The following is a 20424-nucleotide window of genomic DNA, read 5'->3' on the forward strand; positions in this document are numbered from 1 at the left end:
AGGAACCAGGACCCTGCCCCAAGGCTGCACTTTTGTTTCTTGACTGTTCCTCCCTAGTTTCTGCATTCCCTCCCTTAAGATCATTAATTACTGAGACCTGTTCCAGGGCAAGTATTTTAGCCAGGTTCAGATCACAAAATGGCTTAGGCCAAAATGGGTTCTACGTCAAGAAAGCCTTTCCTGGTTCCCTTTCTCCAGGGACCCCCTAACCTATCTGCTTCATAGTGGCCCAAGTATCTTTATCTTTCTTTTCACTTCTTGCCCCCATGGTACCCTGATTCACATCTTCATCATTTCCTATCCTATCTGTTGCAATAACTTCTTCATTGGCCTTCCTGCTTCTGATTTCTCCCCTTCACAATGCTCCAGAGATGCTGTGATTCAACCTGAAATTTAGAAAAACTGCCGGAGTTCCCTAGCACCTCCAAAATGGCATTCCAACTCCTTCACTTGACATTCAGAGATTCCCATTATGTGACCCAATCCTACCTTTCAACCTCATCATTTTCCATTACAGTCCTCCATAGAGGTGTTGGGACAAGTAGTAAGTGAACATGGGCCATGTTCTGAGAATGGTAAACAGGTCTGTGTAACTGGGGTAAAGGGTTTGTGTAACTCTTGCAGATGGGTGTGATTATTCAAAGGTCCTTCTTTTCCACATTCAACGTTCAATTGATTGTGAAACCCAGACAGGTCCTTCTACCACCTACATTTTTAATTTGTCTCCTCCTCTCTATTAGTCTTGCCATTGCCCTAGCTCGGGTTTTGCCATCTCTCTCCTGGACTGTTGCCATGGCCAACCTGTCTCTTTGTCCCATTCTCTCTTTACTCTAACTCAGTCATTACATAACATCAAGGTATCGTGCTAAAACAGAGTCTGATTGGGACACCCTTGGTGGTCCAGTGGTTAAGACTCCGTGCTTCCACTGAGGGGGGCACAGGTTCTATCCCTGGTCAGGGAACTAAGATCCTGCATGCCGTGCATCATGGCCAAAAGAAAAAGAAAGAAAGAAAGAAAACAGAGTCTGATCATGGCCCCTTTATAATTCAAAACCTTTATTTGTTGCCCACTGTTGTCATTAAAGATTATTTAACCACTGATGCAGTGGTTAAGAATTTGAGCTATAGCATAAAAAAGAATGAAATAGTGCCATTTGCAGCAACATGGATGGATCTAGAGATTATCATACTAAGTGAAGGAAGCCAGACAGAGAAAGACAAATATCATATGATATCACTTATATGTGGAATCTAAAATATGACGCAAATGAACTTGTTTGCAAGACAGAAACAGACTCACAGACATAGAGAACAGACTTGTGGTTGCCAAGGGAGGGGGGAGGGACGGGTTGGGAGTTTCGGATTAGCAGATGCAAACTGTTATAAATAGAATGGATAAACAACAAGGTCCTACTGTGTAGGACAGGGAACTATATTCAATACCCTGTGATAAGCCACAGTGGAAAAGAATATGAGAAAGAATGTATGTATATATGTATAACTGAATCACTTTACTGTATAGCAGAAATTAACACAACATTATAAATCAACTATACTTGGATAAAATAAATGTAAAAAAAAAAAGAACTTGAGTTATAGGCCAGACTGCTTGGGATGGGATCCTGGCTTTACGTGTGAGACACATCATTTTGTTGCTCTAAGTCTCAGTTTCCTCATCTATAAAATGGGGATAATAATGTTTACAGAGGGTTGTTATGTGGATAAAAGTATACTGAGTATGAAGAGCAATTAGCAGATACCTGGTACATAGTACGTATGCAACTAATAGTGGCCACTATAATCACCATAATATACTCCAAAGATTGAGATGGACTCTGTAAATAACTATAGGCTATTTTTTAGCCTATAGGCGATAAATAACTATAGGCTATTTTTTTACTTAATTAAGGATTTTTGAGAGTTTATTTGGCTAAAGAATTGAATTTCAATGCTGTCCTCTTTTCTTTTGAGTAGGCAGCTAAGGATTGTAACTGGTGAATGGTTTTTTGAAGAAAAGGCAAAGCGTTTCAAGCATGTCAGTGTTCTGGGCACTGATGTTGTCCGACAGTCCATCTTAAGAAGAAGTCCAGGTAACTAAAGCAAAACTGTTTTAACCTTCATTTTGGCAGGCTAAATAACTTCCCTATATTATGTAGCAAATGAGAACAGTTGAATTTCCTGAATCCCTTGGGTCATTTCAAAACTCAGTGGCATGAAATCTAAATCTGCAGTTCATACAAGGGAAGAGGAAGTCGGTAGAAAATAAAACCCACAGTGATTTTTCATATATGTGACACACTGAGATTTTCAGAGGAGGCATTTATCTTCATCACAGACGGGTCTTTTCCTGAATGCACTTCCAGTATTTTACTAAACATTTAAGAATGTAACATAAAACAGGTGAATTACATGATTCACATTGTGAAAGCAATCCTTGGTTTTTCAACAGGATGTGTTTCAGATTTCATTTAAATGCTGCTTTTTCTCATCCAGTGATTCTCAACCAGGGGCTGATATTTTGTACTGTGCACCCCTCCATCAAGCTAGGCGAGTGTTGAGATATGCAAGGGGGCATTTTTGGTTGTCTCAATGACTATGGGGGAACTAATGGCATTTAGAGATGCTAAATGGCCTGAAATTGCACAAGACGGTTTCACTCAATGAGGAATTATACTGTCACCAAACGCAAATAACACCCCACCTTGAGAACATTACTCTGTGCGTTGAGACTACAATTTAATTGGTTAAATATTGAGTGAACCTGTGTTTAGGATCATGTTTCTCAGGTATGCTGTAGTAAAAGGTGGAGCAGGTGTCTTTTGGTCTGTTCCTGGGGTATCTTCCCTTTCAGACACTGGAGACAAATGCCCTGATTTTTAAGTCTGGCGGGTAGGGCTGGGAGGCTTGGACCTGATTCCAGTGCCACTTCTGGGTGTCACAGTAGCAAGGAAGGGCTTTCCCAGGTGGGTAACGTCAGGTCTGATGCCACAGTGGGACAGAGTGGAGTTAGAAGTAAGCAGTTAGCTCTGGCTGCTTCCTCCGCTCAAACCTCAGCACCTTCCAAAGTGTAGACTGTCTCTCAAGTCACGAGGTGTGTCCACAGGTGTTGGCCCTCCCAGGAAGTCTGGCTTATGTGCTCAAAAATCAGGGTATCGTTTCTAGAATCCCATGCTAGAATTCAGTCTCTAGGGATCTGGAGTTCTCATGAACCAGGCTCCCCTTCCCTAAAAATATTTGCAGAGGGATTATGTATAGTTGCTCCATTGCAGTCACCCCTAGAAAGCTTATCTCAGCAAAACTCCCACAGATGAGCCCCAATCTTAGTCCTCACTTAACTGTGGAACACTCAACAGATTAGAAATAAGTGCGTGACCGGGAAACATGGATGGGCACATCACTGCCAATTTTTTAGACTTCTGTGTCCTCTGCTAATGTAGGAAAGTGAATGAAGAATAGAAAATTGCTCTCATTTCTGGCCACTTCATATGTAAGTTTGTCTTCTGGTTGTCTTTCATGAGGAGCTGAAGAAATACAAAGCCAAGAACAAACCCACCAGAATGCAGAAAAGTCTGACGCTTCGCTTTCTGCTGGGTGGAAGGCCAGCCACGATGCGCCCAGGAAAAAGGGGTAAGACCCAGCCTCTTCAAGGGAATCTTTGATCTTTGTTCCAGTCACCTGTGAAATAGATGCCTTAGTTTCTCAAGTCTAACGTCACCTAAGTGACCCAGAGAAGGTCAGAGACTCATCCGAGGTAACCTTCTCCTATCATTCTCAGGAAATGCAGTTTTAATTACTTTCAGCTTTAGATAAAGGTCCCTTCTGACCTGAACCTGTAAGAGTTTTTCTTTCACTTGACATATCTGGTCCTTTACTTCTGGGTAGAAGGTTTCATGCTAGGGCCAGTCTTGTCTGTAAGGAGGTGACAACTGCCTTTGTTGTAGGGTCAACATACCCGCCCCGCACCCAACCTGAGTGCTGACGCAAACTGAAACCTCCAAATCAGAGATGTATTAAGAGGGCTTAAAACATTGTCTCCCCTCTTTGAAATGCGGGCCTCCTTAAGGAAGAAATCATTTGCCCACCTCACTGACTTCATTCAGAAAGCAAATATGTGTCAAGTGCTGGGAATAGGAATGGGAGGCACACAGGGACGCAAGATTCAGGGAGGCGCTGGGAAACTCGGAGTGAGAAGGTTCCATCAGGGAGAGTCAAGTGGCCCCCAAAATGCAGGTCATAAGGACCCAAAAAGCAAACTGTAGCCTTACAGCCCTGCCTGTTGCAGTCTCCATTTCTCAGGCAACTGGTGGCCAGTTTTGTGGCCGAGGGAGTGAGAATCCTAATCTACACCAAGTGGCTTTATGGTTCTTTCTGGGTAGTGTGGCTTCGTTCTCAGCAGAAGCCAACGTGAGGGGCTGCCAGTGCCTGAGCCTTCATCTGTCACTACAGAAAGTCCATTTTGTTCTGTTTTGTTTTGTTTTTTAAAGAATCTGGAACTGTGAGTAGACATGAAACCTAAATGTCATTTGACTCAAAGACTCATGACTAACCATGTCTTTGTTAATTAGCAGAGGTGAACGGGAAAGATAGCCTAGAGGGACCATACATCCTATGTGTTGAGTCTTCCTACCACGTTAAACCCATTTGTCACTCCTCGAGGCTCCCACAGTGCCTTGTGCCCATGCGTCACTTGTTACTTGATGCGCTCTGACACAAAGCCCCTCCTTACACAAGAATGTAAAGTAAATGAACTGGTCTCGCTCAATACCACCCCCGTTTAATTGTAAGCTCCTTTAGTGCTGGCCCAGTGTCTTTTTTGCTTTTGTGCTACAGTATCCAGCATGGTGCCTGGCCCATCGAGAACAATCAGAGCCCACAGGTGCTTCTAGGAGCTGTAGTGCACAGACCCCAGGCCAGGCATCACTGTGTGGGTTACAGAATGGTGGGCTTGGAGCTAGGAGACAACAGTGAGCCCTGCTAGAACTCAAAACTGGCATCTGATGCTTCTGTCTTCAAGGAATATAACACCTAGTCGGGAAGAAAAGGTTCAAAGGTCCACACCTGAAAAGTTAATTTGTACAAAGAAGGATTTTAGAAAAACATAAGATGACAATATGAGCTGCCTGAAAGCCTTTCTAAAACAACAAGACAAGGAGTTAACTACAAGAGATAGAATATGGAAATAAATAATTTAAATTTTAAATTTATTTATTTATTTTTTGGCTGCATTGGGTCTGGGTCTTAGTTGCGGCATGCGGGCTCTTCCGGGCGTCTCTCTAGTGGTGGCATATGGGCTCCAGCGTGCGTGGGCTCTGTAGTTGTGGCACACGAGCTCTCTAGTTGTGGCTCACATGTTCAGTAGTTGCAGCATGCTGGCTTAGTTGCCCCACAGCATGTGGGATCTTAGTTCCCTAACCAGGGATCGAACCCATGTCCCCTGCATTGGAAGGCAGATTCTTAACCACTGGACTACCAGGGAAGTCCCAATAATTAATTAAATATTAAATAAGTGGCTTAGATCATTGATGTCGGGAGGGCACAGGGGCCATTGGGAAAGACATGAAATTCTAAGTGGGACTTGATGAGGACTTTGAAAGATGGATGGGGCCAGGATAACAAAAGAGGAGGAACAGTGATTCCAGGTGGAGGAGACACCATAAGCAGCCCTGCAGAGGTAAGGACATGCACAAGGTGGTTCTCAGAGCAGCATAAATGGACATTATATTAACTGCTATTCTCACCAAAAATGTAATTTTCCAGTTAGATTGAAGCTTCTGAGACTTTGACAAGACATTGTTCTAGTGGTCTTTGAAACAGAAACAACTTGGCAGATTCTATTAAGATTGTCCCAGTACCTCTGGAATACTTTTTCCCCCTGAGAAAACTGGAGCCTGTAAAGTAAATGAACTAGTCTCTCCAGATACCATCACAAAAAGAATATAGCTTTGGTTTTTTAATCCAAGTGCATTTGGAAAGATCCATGTTTCAGGCCTTTGGTAGCCTGGATTGTGACTTGAATCTTGGTTTCTGAAAAGCTCTTTTTAAGTTCCTGGTAATTTAGTGCAATGGGCATGCGATCAAATTTCATCTGGTGTGAGCCATTCCATTGTTCAAACTTATTACCCCAGGGACATGGGTGCCGTCACTTATTCCACAAGAATTGTCTGGGTTCTAGTACGTGCCAGGCATCTCTCTAAACTCAGGGGACCTAGCAGGGAACAAGAAGAACAGAGTTGCTGCTCTCAGGGAGCTGCAGTCTAGTAAGTTGCTACCTCAGTTGCTCTCAGAGGATCACCCTAGCTCTCCTCTCTGAGCAAGGTGAGTTCAAGCTCCCTTTTCTCAGTATCCTATAAACAGGCTCTGCCCAAGCGTTGCTTCTCCATTCTCAGGTGACAGTGGCGAGTCCCCAAAGTCAATGGTCTTCTTCTTAGGAGGGACAGAGGCCTGGCTTACCAGCAACTGGTACAGCCTTGGGAGCCTACCAGAACCTTTGACACTCTACTGCAGAAGCCCTGGGGACTGTCCAGAATTTCTCAGCCCCAAGTCTGCTTGAAAGAAGAATTACTTACTGTTGAAAGTACAAGAAATGGTTTTTTTTTTTTGCGGTACGCAGGCCTCTCACTGTTGTGGCCTCTCCCGTCGCGGAGCACAGGCTCCGGACGCGCAGGCTCAGCGGCCATGGCTCACGGGCCCAGCCGCTCTGCGGCATGTGGGATCTTCCCGGACTGGGGCACGAACCCGTGTCCCCTGCATCGGCAGGCGGACTCTCAACCACTGAGCCACCAGGGAAGCCCAAGAAATGGTATTTTTGAAATGATATGTTTAAATGCTTTCTTGTCTTGCTTTTAAATATATATATATATATATATATATATATGTGTGTGTGTATAATTTCAGATTTCTTCTTAGCAAGTTCAGGTCAGCAACCAGAGGAGAAATTGTAACTTCAAAAACTGAAAGTGGGCGGAGCTACAGCTTGGACTTAGACAGCCAAAATTTTCGGAGTTTAAAGTCAGCCCCTGGTTCAGACAGGTAAGACACATACAGATTGGCCAATGGGATAGCCTGAGGATAAGGTTGATGAATTTCCATCCAAACAGTGCTTCTGGACACCTGTAAAGTATTCCCTCTCGGAGATCTAAGGCATAATGTGAAAAGCCAGGAGGATGCATTTTAGTTGAAATGGAAAGCACTTACACTTCTGGGATTATAGCTATTGAAATCATCTGTGTTACCTGCATGGCTGAGACTTGATGTTTTGGGACTCAGGGCTGCAGTTCAGATGGAGAGATCCAGGAAAATAAATTATTTTCATTGATTTCTTGATATTTTTCTGTTTAAAGCTTCTGAAGAAGAAACCTCTAAGTGTCATACATTCCTTGCAGCTTTTTTTAAAATATAAATTTATTTATTTATTTATGGCTGTGTTGGGTCTTTGATGCTGCGCGCGGGCTTTCTCTAGTTGTGGCGAGCAGGGGCTATTCTTCGTTGCGGTGTGCGGGCTTCTCATTGCAGTGGCTTCTCTTGTTACGGACCACAGGCTCTAGGCACGCGGGCTTCAGTAGTTGTGGCTCGCGGGCTCAGTAGCTGTGGCTCGCGGGCTGTAGAGCGGAGGCTCGTTAGTTGTGGCACACGGGCTTAGTTGCTCTGCAGCATGTGGGATCTTCCCAGACCACGGCTCGAACCCCTGTCCTCCGCATTGGCAGGTGGATTCTTAACCACTGTGCCACCAGGGAAGTCCCCTGCAGCTTTCAAAAAATTAAAAATAATTTCATTTGAATTGCCTCAGAGAATTTCCATAAATTCCACTTCTTTCTAGTTCCACCACCTCTAACTGGTTGTCAGGGGGCCAGCTCCTCAAACCTCCTGTGCATAGAGCTATCACCTTGTCAAGAAAAGTAAAGAGAGAAAGGATAGCTAAGAGCGTAGTCATTTCATATCAGGCTTGATGTTCTTTATCCTGTTGGGGCATAAGTCAAGGCTTATTTTCACGACCGGTGTATTATCAAAGGCAACGATGAGAAAAAAGATCTACCCTCGTGTTTCATTAAGAGCACAGGTACTCTCATACTGATACCTTTTTCCCTACAGCAGCGGTCCCCAGCCTTTTTGGCACCAGGCGCCTGTTTTGTGGAAGACAGTTTTTCCCCGGGGGTTCCGACAGTAACTCAAGCGATGGGGAACGGCAGATGAAGCTTCAATCGCTTGCTGGCTGCTCACCCCCTGCTGTGTGGCCTGGTTCCTAACAGGCTGCGGACCGCTACCGGACCCCTGCCCCGTAGCATTCCTCTAAACCAGTGTCACTTTATGTAAAACTGCACAGAAAAAAATAAGCATAAAATAAATCACTTCTCATCCACTATCAAAAGATTATCACTGGGGCTTCCCTGGTGGCGCAGTGTTTGCGAGTCCGCCTGCCGATGCGGAGGACGCGGGTTCGTGCCCCGGTCTGGGAGGAGCCCACGTGCCGCGGAGCGGCTGGGCCATTGGGCCATGGCCGCTGAGCCTGCACGTCTGGAGCCTGTGCTCCGCAGGGGGAGAGGCCACAGCAGTGAGAGGCCCGCGAACCGCAAAAAAAAAAAAAAAAAAAAAAAAAAGATTATCACTGTATTCACTCTTTTCCAAATTTTTAAGAATGTAGATTTATTTCCTTTATGATAAAAAAAATACTTTAAACCCTGGTTGCGTTTGTCCTTGAAGTCATTTCCTTTGACTTCCCTTGGGGTAGCCCCCTGTCGTGTCCCACGAAAACTTTATATAAAGAAAAAAGCTCATTTTGGGTTTTGATTGCTGAATTCCTGACTCTCAGTCAGTGATCAAGATTATTTAGAGATGCTAAGCATCTCGCTTAGTGTTGCTATTTTTTTGTTTGTTTGTTGCGGTACGCGGGCCTCTCACTACTGTGGCCTCTCCCACCGCGGAGCACAGGCTCCAGACGCACAGGCTCAGCGGCCGTGGCTCACGGGCCCAGCCGCTCCGCGGCACGTGGGATCTTCCCGGACCGGGGCACGAACCCGCGTCCCCTGCATCGGCAGGCGGACTCTCAACCACTGTGCCACCAGGGAAGCCCAGTGTTGCTATTTTTGTTCAGCCTAGTGGGGACTCGGTGGAGGAGCCCTCTTGGTTCATATTTCAGGCTGGCATTTAAAAGGGAAAATATATATACATAACGAGGAAAGATGGAGTCCCCCGTTAAAAACACTTAAAGTCTCCTGGCCCAACAAACATTAAATTATTGCATTTTAAATTAATTTGTCTTATAGTTACTCAACAAGAGTAAGGGGCATGCTCTCCAGCATCACATTGCTTACGCCGTTCTTTCAGAATCTACCTGCCTAGGTTTATTCCTTGAGTCTTAACTACTGCTGGGTATAAATACAGTTGACTGTGGAATAACACAGGGGTTAGGGGGCCGACCACCCCCCAACACACACACTGCCCAGTCAAAAATCCGAGTATAACTTGACAGTCAGCCCTCTCTATCCACGGTTCCTCTGTATCCAAGGCTTCACCCGACTGTGTATCGTGTAGTGCTATAGTATTTACTGTGGGAGAAAAGTCCGTGTATAAACGGACCCATGCAGTTAAAGCTATAAAGCCATACGGACTTGTTTCACCAAAGACTGGTGTATTGACCCAGGGGTTTTCTTGTTGTAAACTGGAAGGTCATCCCTAAGTAGATTTTATGTTTTAAATTGTAAATACCCGAGATGGTTTATAGATAGAATATAGCAGTCAGGGTGCTTTGGCTGAAGCATGCCAAGAACAATGTTTTCGCGTGAAGGAAGAGAGTGAGGATGTTTGGGAGATCAGTAGAACAACATGTCCTTTTCCTAGAACATGTATTTATCACAGTGATGACTCATTAATGGACTGCCATAGCAAGATGAATTACCTTATCCCCAAATTATTCCTTAGAAAAGTTGGGGCAGGAGGTGGCCCATCTTTTCTTCAGTCCCATCACGTAAAGATGTTAGCTTCTTTTTGTTTGCTTGGAGCTGCAATAATTCTGCAAAGCCAAGTGGTAAAGCTGGCAGACTCTTTTCTCCTTAGGTTCTGCAAGCAGAATTGCAGCCTCCCTATAAATCCTTTTTAATATGGAACAGCACATTCCCCAAAAGAGAAATGCAAGATTCTGGTCTCTTTGGTCTATTACCTGACCTAGCTTAGCAATTAATTCCCCTTTCTCTTCCTCAGTGCATGTTTCTTCATAGTTTGTTGCTCTTTTCCTGAAGCAGTGGGCTTGGGCATCCTTTTTTAAAACTCATAACATATCAGAGTAGAAATGATGTTTTAGTAGATGCCTGGTTAGAGTTTATTTCTTCTCAGTAGTTTCAAAGCAGGGAAATATGTGAATGGCTTAGTCAAGCCTCAGCAGTCTCTCAGAGGAACATGGCAAATGGCTCTTCACTGGTTGCTAGGGGCTTGACACATGAGGCAGATGAGATTTTTTAAAAAGAATGTAAATGTGAAATATAATTAATAAACAGAATGCTCTTCAGGGCAGTGATTCCTAATTCCTTTCACTTCAATGACTTGTCCATACGGTGTGATTGGCGAGATACCTATCTTAAATCTTACTCTCCTAGAAACGAACCCTCAGGCAGGGATTCCTAAGTGAGGAATTTGTTAATTGAAATGATTCCAGGAGGAACGAGTAAGGGAATAAGAAAGACAGAATAAAGCAACGGAGGAAGATAAGCGATGTGCTATCTCAGGTGAGGTCTGAGTTTGAGAACTCAGCCTGATCCTGCAAGGGATTCTGGAACAGAAAGTGTCCCCAGGTTTTTCCATTTTGAGCAGCTGAACCATTGCACTTCTGTCCCAATCAGTCATTGTCTGTCGGTTCCCTTAGACAGGGTTTCCGTATTTAGCAAATAATGACACAGGATGCCCAGGTAAGTTTTAGTTCCAGATACAGGACTTTTTAAAAAGCATGTTTCATGAAATCTTATTTTCATATACTATGTAAATAGTAGTATATTTTTATACTAAAAACTCCTTGATTGTTTATCTGAAATTCAGATTTAACTGAGGGTCAGGCGAGGCACACCTTAAGGCATGTCTTGGCCTCCAATGCTAAAGGCAAATCTCTGAAGGTCATAGGTGCAAGCCATTAGCAGAAAAGCACCCAGAAGCTAGGGATGCCTGTGTGGAGCCTGGTACAATGGATCTGAGGGGATCTGGGTGCGACATCAGTAGTGTCCCCTAAAAGACAGAAAGGAAAAGGGGAACTTGGAAGTGAAATTTTATTCTGTTAAGTAACAAATGGATAAAGGATGCTGCTGTGCTTCTCAGCAGCATTTCTATCATGACATTGGGGGATATGGCAAGCATTTAACCATGGGAACCTGTACCTTCTGATAACCAACCAATTTCTCATATACCCCCCAGCATCCCCTGCCCAAGCACATTCCAGTTTTCTCCAGTTCTTTTTTTTTTTTTTTACATCTTCATTGGAGTATAATTGCTTTACAATGGTGTTAGTTTCTGCTTTATAACAAAGTGAATCAGTTTTACATATACATATGTTCCCATAGCTCTTCCCTCTTGCGTCTCCCTCCCTCCCACCCTCCCTATCCCACCCCTCCAGGTGGTCACAAAGCACCGAGCTGATCTCCCTGTGCTATGCGGCTGCTTCCCACTAGCTAGCTATTTTACATTTGGTAGTGTATATATGTCCATGCCACTCTCTCACTTCGCCCCAGCTTACCCTTCCCCCTCCCCGTGTCCTCAGGTCCACTCTCTAGTAGGTTTGTGTCTTTATTCCTGTCTTACCCCTAGGTCCTTCATGACATTTTTTTTTTCTTAGATTCCACATATATGTGTTAGCATGCGGTATTTTTATTTCTCTTTCTGACTTATTTCACTCTGTATGACAGACTCTAGATCCATCCACCTCACTACAGATAACTCAATTTTGTTTCTTTTTATGCCTGCGTAATATTCCATTGTATATATGTGCCGCATCTTCTTTATCCATTCATCCGATGATGGACACTTAGGTTGTTTGCATCTCCGTGCTATTGTAAATAGAGCTGCAATGAGCATTTTGGTACATGACTCTTTTTGAATTATGGTTTTCTCAGGGTATATGCCCAGTAGTGGGATTGCTGGGTCATATGGTAGTTCTATTTGTAGTTTTTTAAGGAACCTCCATACTGTTCTCCGTAGTGGCTGTACCAACTCACATTCCCACCAGCAGTGCAAGAGTGTTCCCTTATCTCCACACCCTCTCCAGCATTTATTGTTTCTAGATTTTTTGATGATGGCCATTCTGACTGGTGTGAGATGATATCTCATTGTAATTCTGTTTTGCATTTCTCTAATGATTAATGATGTTGAGTATTCTTTCGTGTGTTTGTTGGCAGTCTGTATATCTTCTTTGGAGAAATGTCTATTTAGGTCTTCTTCCCATTTTTGGATTGGGTTGTTTTTTTGTTATTGAGCTGCATGAGCTCCATGTAAATTTTGGAGATTAATCCTTTGTCAGTTTCTTCATTTGCAAATATTTGCTCCCATTCTGAGGGTTGTCTTTTGGTCTTGTTTATGGTTTCCTTTGCTGTGCAAAAGCTTTGAAGTTTCATTAGGTCCCATTTGTTTATTTTTGTTTTTATTTCCATTTCTCTAGGAGGTGGGTCAAAAAGGATCTTGCTGTGATTTATGTCATAGAGTGTTCTGCCTCTGTTTTCCTCTAAGACACATTTATGCCAAATCGAAACAGAATTCAAAATATTTAATGACTGAAATCCTCCTTTAATCAAGGTATCATCATACACTTACTCAGCCATCTCATTCATAGATTCATTTCCAAAAATCTACTGGGTATGTTTAATAATTATTTACCAAAAGTTTCATATATTTAGGCAATTTGGTTGTTACTAGGTATCTTTATTATTAGTGATTGTAGCTATAACTCAATCTAAAGGATTTTAAAAAATACTGACAACCTTATAGTCACAGAAAATTGTTTTAAAAATTGAATTTAAAACCACCTGGGTGTATTTGTCATATAGAAGTATGACAGAATGGTTAATAAAAGACTTTATAGCATAAATATGTATTACGTTGGGATACAACTCTTTGGGGAAGTGGACTGGAAATATGATTTAAAGAAGAAAGTGGACTGATAGGAAACTTCTAATTATTAATGATGATCTTGTTCTGTGTATTTTTTTTTTTTTCCGGTACGCCGGCCTCTCACTGTCGCGGCCTCTCCCATTGCGGAGCACAGGCTCCGGACGCGCAGGCTCAGCGGCCGTGGCTCACGGGCCCAGCCGCTCCGCGGCATGTGGGATCTTCCCGGACCTGGACACGAACCCGTGTCCCCTGCATTGGCAGGTGGACTCTCAACCACTGCGCCACCAGGGAAGCCCGAGACGTTCCTTATTATAACATCAATAATGTGAGGCAGTATGGAGATCGGGAGTTCAGCCAGACCCTTGACACTATACTTAGGTTGAACTAAACTGGGTTTTTGACTTGCTCATCCTTGTGGCCAGATGATTGTAAGCCGGAAGCCGCCTCCTTGTTATCTTGTCATTTCTCCACTTGTTTCCCGCCTATGCATTTTATTTATACAAATGAATTCAACACAAAGCTCTGCCAACATTATTAGCCTAGTACTATATGCCAAGTGGTAAATGTGGAAGATCTTAGCTAATGCTACTTTTCCACCCGTTCGTGAACGTCCAATTTGGCAGGGAAGGTTGGGATGACTAAACCAATAACTTCAAGACAGTATGGTGTCATGCTAAAAAGATAGCTGTGTGCTATGGGAAAACCAGAGATAGGCATTTAACCTTCCAGAGGATTCAGGGAAGCTTCATGCAGATGGTCCCTAAGCAGTTTGAAGGCGTGAGGAGGACTTGGCCAGGTGAAGAGAGGTAAGAAGAACATTCTAGATAGAGGAACTAGAAAGTGCAAAGGAAAAGAGGCATAAAGCAATTTTGCATGTGCTAGAAAACAAACAGTTCAGGATTTTTAGAGTGTAAAATTGAAATGTGGTTTATAAGAGATGAGATGGAGAGCTTCATTGGACCAGGATATGGATGGCTTTGGATTCCTGGGTAACTTTTTTCTTATAAACAACGTAGCATTACAGGTAGAACAAGAGTTTAGCAAATCCGAACTACTAAGTACAGAGTAAGTGCTTGTTCCATTTAGTTGCTGAAAGCTAAGTTCAGCTAAACACTTGCTTTCCTTGCTGTCTAGCGGGGGAGGGCACTTGGTTTTCTTGCTCTGACTTATCGTCCACCCAGGGTTTTGCATGGCTGCTGGCCTCTCATCCAAGTGGCTTCCAGCCATTCTTTATTGTTTTTTGTTTTTGTTTTGTTTTTATTTTTTTGCGGTACGCGGGCCTCTCACCGTTGTGGCCTCTCCCGTTGCGGAGCACAGGCTCCGGATGCGCAGGCTCAGCGGCCATGGCTCACGGGCCCAGCTGCCCCGCGGCATGTGGGATCTTCCCGGAGCGGGGCACGAACCCGTGTCCCCTGCATCGGCAGGAGGACTCTCAACCACTGCGCCACCAGGGAAGCCCCAGCCATTCTTTAGAAACTAGACATGGGAACAGAATTTTGTTGTGATTGTAAACGACCAAAATATTATCAGACTGAGAGTTCTACCTGTTCTTAATTTTCTTTTCCCTCATACCCAGAGTCCTTCCTTCATGATGACTGTCTGCTCCATTTTAGAGAGTCTTTTTAAAGGAAACAGATTCATTTTGGAAACCGTAAACATTTACAAACCATCAAACAAATCAGCTTTTGTTTTAGTAAATCAAATGATAAAGCCTCTTTATACACTTAACACTAAGATTCATCGAACAAGATTTCACTGAGCACCTACCACATTGTATTATATTTGTCCTTTCTCCAAAAAGGAAAAGGAAGGAAAATATGTGTAATTCAGCCACAGAAAGCTAGTGGCTTCAGAGGAAACTGCAGCCAGAGAAACTGCTTATTGAATTTCCACTTCTTCCATTTTTATCTGGTTCTCTAATTCAGAGTTCAAGAGCTCTTAGCATGGTTCATTTGTGCCTAAGTATAACACACACACACACACACACACACACACACACACACACACACACACAGTACTAGAAATTCATTCCTTTGGGGTGTGTTGACCTCTCGAAAGAGTTTGGTTTTTAAATGGAGACACACACAGGGGCCGACAAACTTTTCTGTAAAGGTACAGATAGTTAATATTTTTGGCTTTGTGAGCCAGATGGTCTCTGTCTCAACTACTCACTGTGCTGTTGTAGTGTCGACTGAAAAAAAGTGCCCAACCTGAGAGTTGTGAGTTAAGTTTTACTGGGGGCAAAATGAGGTCTGTCGTCTTGGAGACGGCATTTCAGAGAGCTCTGAGGAAGTGCTCCAGAGAGGCAGGCGGAAGGTCAGTGTACTATGTGACTTTAGGGAAGGGGGACGTGCAGCGAAGCACACATGTTGGCAGAGGCTGGCTGCTAGTCACGAGGAGCAGACGTCACCATGAAGGATTCTAGTGCTTTCCTAGATACAAAGAGATGCAAGAATTGGGCTCATCAAATCTTCTCCTGAGAATATCTAACTCTCTGAAGAGCTGTTCTGCCAGTTTGTCCCAGAGCACAGAGGGCCTCACTCCTGATCTCCACCTTGAATTCCTTTCAGGGGGTGTTGGAGATCAGCGGCTGCAGTGGTCAGTGACGTCATCCTTGTAGAGGCAGATGGCAAGCGCCAATTTGTAGTTGGCAGGCGCATGAAAGCAGCTGAACACAAACCAAAAAGTGAATGTGCATGCCTGCACTACAATAAAAAATTATCTATGGGCACTGAAACGTGAGCTTCACATAATTTTCACATCACAAAATATTCTTCTTTTGAGTTTTGGGGTTTTTTTTTTCTCCAACCACTTGAAAATGTAAAACCACTCTTAGCTCGTGGGCTCTACAAGAACAGGTGGTTGGCCAATTCGATACAGGGGCCATAGTTTGCTGACCCCTGGAGCCATACATTCACTCACCGACACAGAAAGCGTCCTTCCATTCCTCACAGTTTAGGCCAGTGTTTGTCAGCTTTGGCTGGTGGTAGGGGATGCGGGAGCCGTGGTAAAACACATGGATGCCTAGATCCCGTGCCCGGAGGCTCTGATGTGGTTAGTCTTGGGTGTGGCCTGGGCATGGGGATGTTTAAAACCTCCCCGGGTGTTTCTGATGTGCAACCAAGGGTGAGGGCCACCCAGCTCACATAAGACGGTGTTGACAAAGGCATTGCATTTGGGGATCACCCAAAACTGGAAGGTTGAGCCACGTACAGCTTTTTTCCCTTTTGTTTCTCCTTTTTAACGCCTCTTTCCCATTTAACAGGCGCGCGTCACTTTCTAAGTACAACCTCCCTTGCCTGTCCCTTCCATACTTATTTCAGATCTGAAATAACCGAAAGAAGTTAGGACAGCGCGTAAACCGCAGAACGAATGTCATGCCACCTCTGTGTCATGTTACGCCCTAGCCTCGTTGTCCCAGCGAGTGTCGAAACTCTCAGGTTAATGCTGCCTTCGGCTGGTCTTTAGGGGAGCATTCATTTACCCAGGGAGGCACAGGCTCAACCTTGTCAGCCTGCTCTGGGAAGGTTGAATCCTGGGAAATTCTTTCCGGGCTCCAACTCCTGGGAGACTTCTCTGTAAACCAGAAAGGCGACTCGTTAAATTAGAGTCTCTGTCCCCTATCCTTGGATTCTTTATCTAGAAATGGATATATCTAGGAAGCCATTTTCAGGGTTTTGGGCCAGCATGAAATTAGAGATAACAAAACAGAAGGCTTTTAAAAAGCATCTCATAAGCTAAAGTAAATGACACTCTTTTTTTACCCTAGGGAATGTGTCTTTCAAGTAACTCAGAATTTTCAAGCTCCCCAGACAGTGTCATATTCCCCATACTTCGGGCCCTATTAGAACAAGATAGACGTATCTTTTTCTTGTCGGTTTCCCCCTAAGCCGAGTTCAGCTTCAAGGTTTGGTAGCACTGATTTCTAATACTTCTAATTTAAATATCAGTAACAAGATATCGGGATCAGAAATAGCTCTTTCTTAATTGAACTTTAAATTTCTCTAATTTAGGCTTGAGGAAGCTTTTATCCTCTTTCTATTTAAGAGGTGAAGATTCATGTATTTTATGTCAGATTTTACATAATGTCTAAAACAGTTGGCACCCAATGGGTCCTAGCAAGGCTAATCCACGATGGGGACTTCTCCAAAACTACCTGGGTCTGAGAGGACCTTCAGCACAGACACAAGCAGAAATACGCACATAAATCCCCTTGGATCATAACGTCTGGGCTCCTTTCTGCAAGATTCAGTCCTAGCCTTTATTTTTTAAGGAGATTTTACCTAAAACAGGAGGGAGAGAGATTTTTGTGGTTGTATTGTTGTAAGAGTAGAGAACCTATGAACACAGGGCAGGATCACTGCGTAGGTCTCTAAGACCCTTCTAAGTTGGACTTCTGAGAATAAGTAGCATCACTTGGGAAAGGTATGAATATATTTAACTGTTGTCAAATGTAGAACTGTAGCACCCGAGATAGGAGGACTCAGGTAAATCACCAAGGAACTGAGAATTTCAAATTGTATCAATGTACTTAATCACAAAATTTTATTTTCTTGTTGTTAGACTCAAAAGGCACAGTCATAGACCCCTCCTGAGCAGCGTCCATAGTACTATAATTTATTCAAAGTACTGCTTCTAGAAAGAAGCAGCAGGCTCTGTTTCTGTGTAGTATCGAAGGACTCCTACCCAGAAAATTTTCCAGCTCTCTTAATCGAATTGTAAGAAACGAACTCTCAGGTCTCTGATCCTTTCGTTATCGTCTTCTTGATAGCATCCTTCTTCTACATTCTCTCCATGTAGAACCTGCCTGGTTGTGACAATTTGATCTTGGTGAAATGATGAATAAGCAATGTGAGAAACTAGCATGAGTGTAGGCTTTGGATAAGCAGACAATTCTGTTTTTATCCTGACTTTGTCATGTACTAACTCTGTCGTGTATGCACACACACACGCATGCATGTGTGGAGTAATTGCTTAACCTCTCCAAGACTCAGTTTCTTTATCTTCAAAATAGGGATGTTAATACCTTTTTTTTTTTTTTTAACATGGATGTTGCGGAATGGGGAGTGTCAACCACCTAGAAAATACTCAGTAAATGCAGCCGCTATTTGCATAATTATCGAGAGTGTTGGTGGCTGCTCGTATCAATTAGGTCATTTTTGGTTTTGGTAGCTTCTCTGGTGCAGAGCCTTGAAAAAACTTACAAGCTGTGGTTGACAGCTCCACTGGTCATTGCTGATTCTTTCTTCTGCCAGATTTATCTTCTAGTAATGACCCGTGCGCCATCATTCTTTTTAAAAAGTCCCCTTCCTTTATTCTTATAAGTCTCTCCTCTTATTGGCTCAACTGTGAGCTCTAATCACTATTGTGCTTTAACAAGAAGATGTTTATTATTATAGGTGCACTTATAACTTATTAAACTAGTAACTGAAAGAGTGAAATTCATAAGGGCTTATATTTTCCCATTTAGCATATTTTGTACTCACTGAGAACAGAGAATAAAAGAAGAACAAACACTTCTCTTAAACTAATTTGTCAAAACTTACTTACTTACGAAGCTCCATTTAATAAGAAAATTGTGATCACCTCCAGGCAGGAACTGTTTTTTCATTAATCATTATTGAATGGCATCGAATCAGATTTAGCAAACATGAAAGTGAATCAAACCCATTTACAAAATGTCATTATTTTTATCCTACATTCATTAAATGTGTGCCATGAGTCAGTCACTGAAAACAACACTGAGAAAATATAATCGCCAATCTTTGATTACATAGGTACCGAGTGCTTCCTTTGCACCAAGATATTGTGAGACTGCTGGAGATATCATGGTAAATATGTCATCAACTCTGTCCCCAAGGAGGTCCCAGTTGAAAGAGGTGCCAACGCCCACGTATCTGTTAAAGACCAAACAAGACATTGTGTAGGCATCTTCTACATAGTTTGGCAAAGACTGTAAATTACCAGAAATTGAGTAGAGCAGAGGTTGACAAGGCCTGTGATAGACAGGGAAGGCATGACTGGGGAGGCTGGACTTCATTTGGCCCTTGAAGGATGGGGAAGATTTGGATAAACAGAGAATGGCAAATAGGGCGTATCAGGTGGGGAGAACGTGAGCAAAAGCCTTAGAAGTGGAAGCATGAGCGCGAGCGTGGTAAGCTGAAAAAATTGTAGGGAACCTGGGCTGGCTGGGAGTGTGCTGGTGAGCAGTGGGAAGAAAAAAGGGTGGAGAGGTAAGTTCAATTACGAAGACCCTGGAGTCAGACAAATGACGTTGAACCACATGAGCCCCTGGAGGTGTTCGCGTGTTGCCATTGTTTTCTTGGAAGCTTTTCCCTGACTGTGTCTTTCGTCGCTGCTCTGCTTCCATTTTAAAGTCAGAATATTCTTTCACACTTAGGGGAAGCACTGGTTCATCAGGTTCCAACGAGCAGGAAGCCGGTCCTGGAACTCCAAAGAGCATCCGGAGCAGTGGTGTGACCCCAGTCACTCAGAGGTCCCCGGCGCCAAGCACACGCAGCGTGACCTCAGTCAGCAGTCGAGTAAGTACACGGATGTGAAGGAACACTCCCGCTTCTGGGACTGAGCCTCACCACCATGGCATGGCTGGGCTTCAGCTCTCTGTACCTGAGACCGTGTTGTTTATCTTGTTTAACATAGATGCTTCTTTATCAGGACTGAACCTCCTGCATCCTTAGCTCCTGGCAGGAGGCCTCAAGTGAGAAGGAAAGGGAAAGAGCAGGTTCAAAGGTGGAATTTGTTTGGTGGGGGTATCGACGGCTGTGTGGTTTCGATAAAATATAAACAATGTTCAGCAGTCTCTGATTTTGATCTTCCACGTTGCTTGTCAAGATCTTGACTGTTCTAACAATTTTCCAAACCAATTAAAATTAGGAAACCTAGACTCTTGAAATATTTCTATCGTTTTCTTTTCTATACATCCATTAAAATAAACACATAACGGAGACTTAAATCGCATAGTGTGTGTGCGTGTATGTGTGTGTGTGTATAAGCTGTTCTTTTAAATGAATGAATATCTAGATTTTTTGATTAAGCAGGAAACTCCATATATATAGCTGATATCTATATTTAAGAAATCTTTATATACAAACTACAATTCTTTGATTCAGCCAGTATTTAATGACGACCTACTTTATGTCAAGCCCTGGTCAAGCAAAGACTTGAAGGAAGTGGAAGAATTAGCCATGCAGGAGTCTGGGGCAAGGTTTTCATCCATGCTGGGACAGCACTGATATTCAGCAAGTACATTACAGGAAGGTTGTTCCAGTCACTTTATGGCTGACCTCCATCTTGCATAGTCAGTGCCCTTACTTCACCAGTGTCTAA

General features: G+C 43.4%; 1 protein-coding gene across 1 annotated transcript in view; it reads left to right on the top strand.

The window, feature by feature from the left end:
* The window catches only part of SYTL5 (synaptotagmin like 5), a 238569-nt gene that overhangs the window by 155470 nt on the left and 62675 nt on the right, over positions 1-20424 (top strand). Inside the window, exons 4-7 of the mRNA XM_032620740.1 lie at positions 1975-2090; positions 3519-3627; positions 6895-7029; positions 19478-19619. Of these exons, the coding sequence (XP_032476631.1) occupies positions 1975-2090; positions 3519-3627; positions 6895-7029; positions 19478-19619 (502 nt within the window). The remainder of the gene's footprint in view (positions 1-1974; positions 2091-3518; positions 3628-6894; positions 7030-19477; positions 19620-20424) is intronic.

This window comes from Phocoena sinus, chromosome X (genome assembly GCF_008692025.1).
Source record: "Phocoena sinus isolate mPhoSin1 chromosome X, mPhoSin1.pri, whole genome shotgun sequence".
Taxonomy (NCBI): Eukaryota; Metazoa; Chordata; class Mammalia; order Artiodactyla; family Phocoenidae; genus Phocoena; species Phocoena sinus.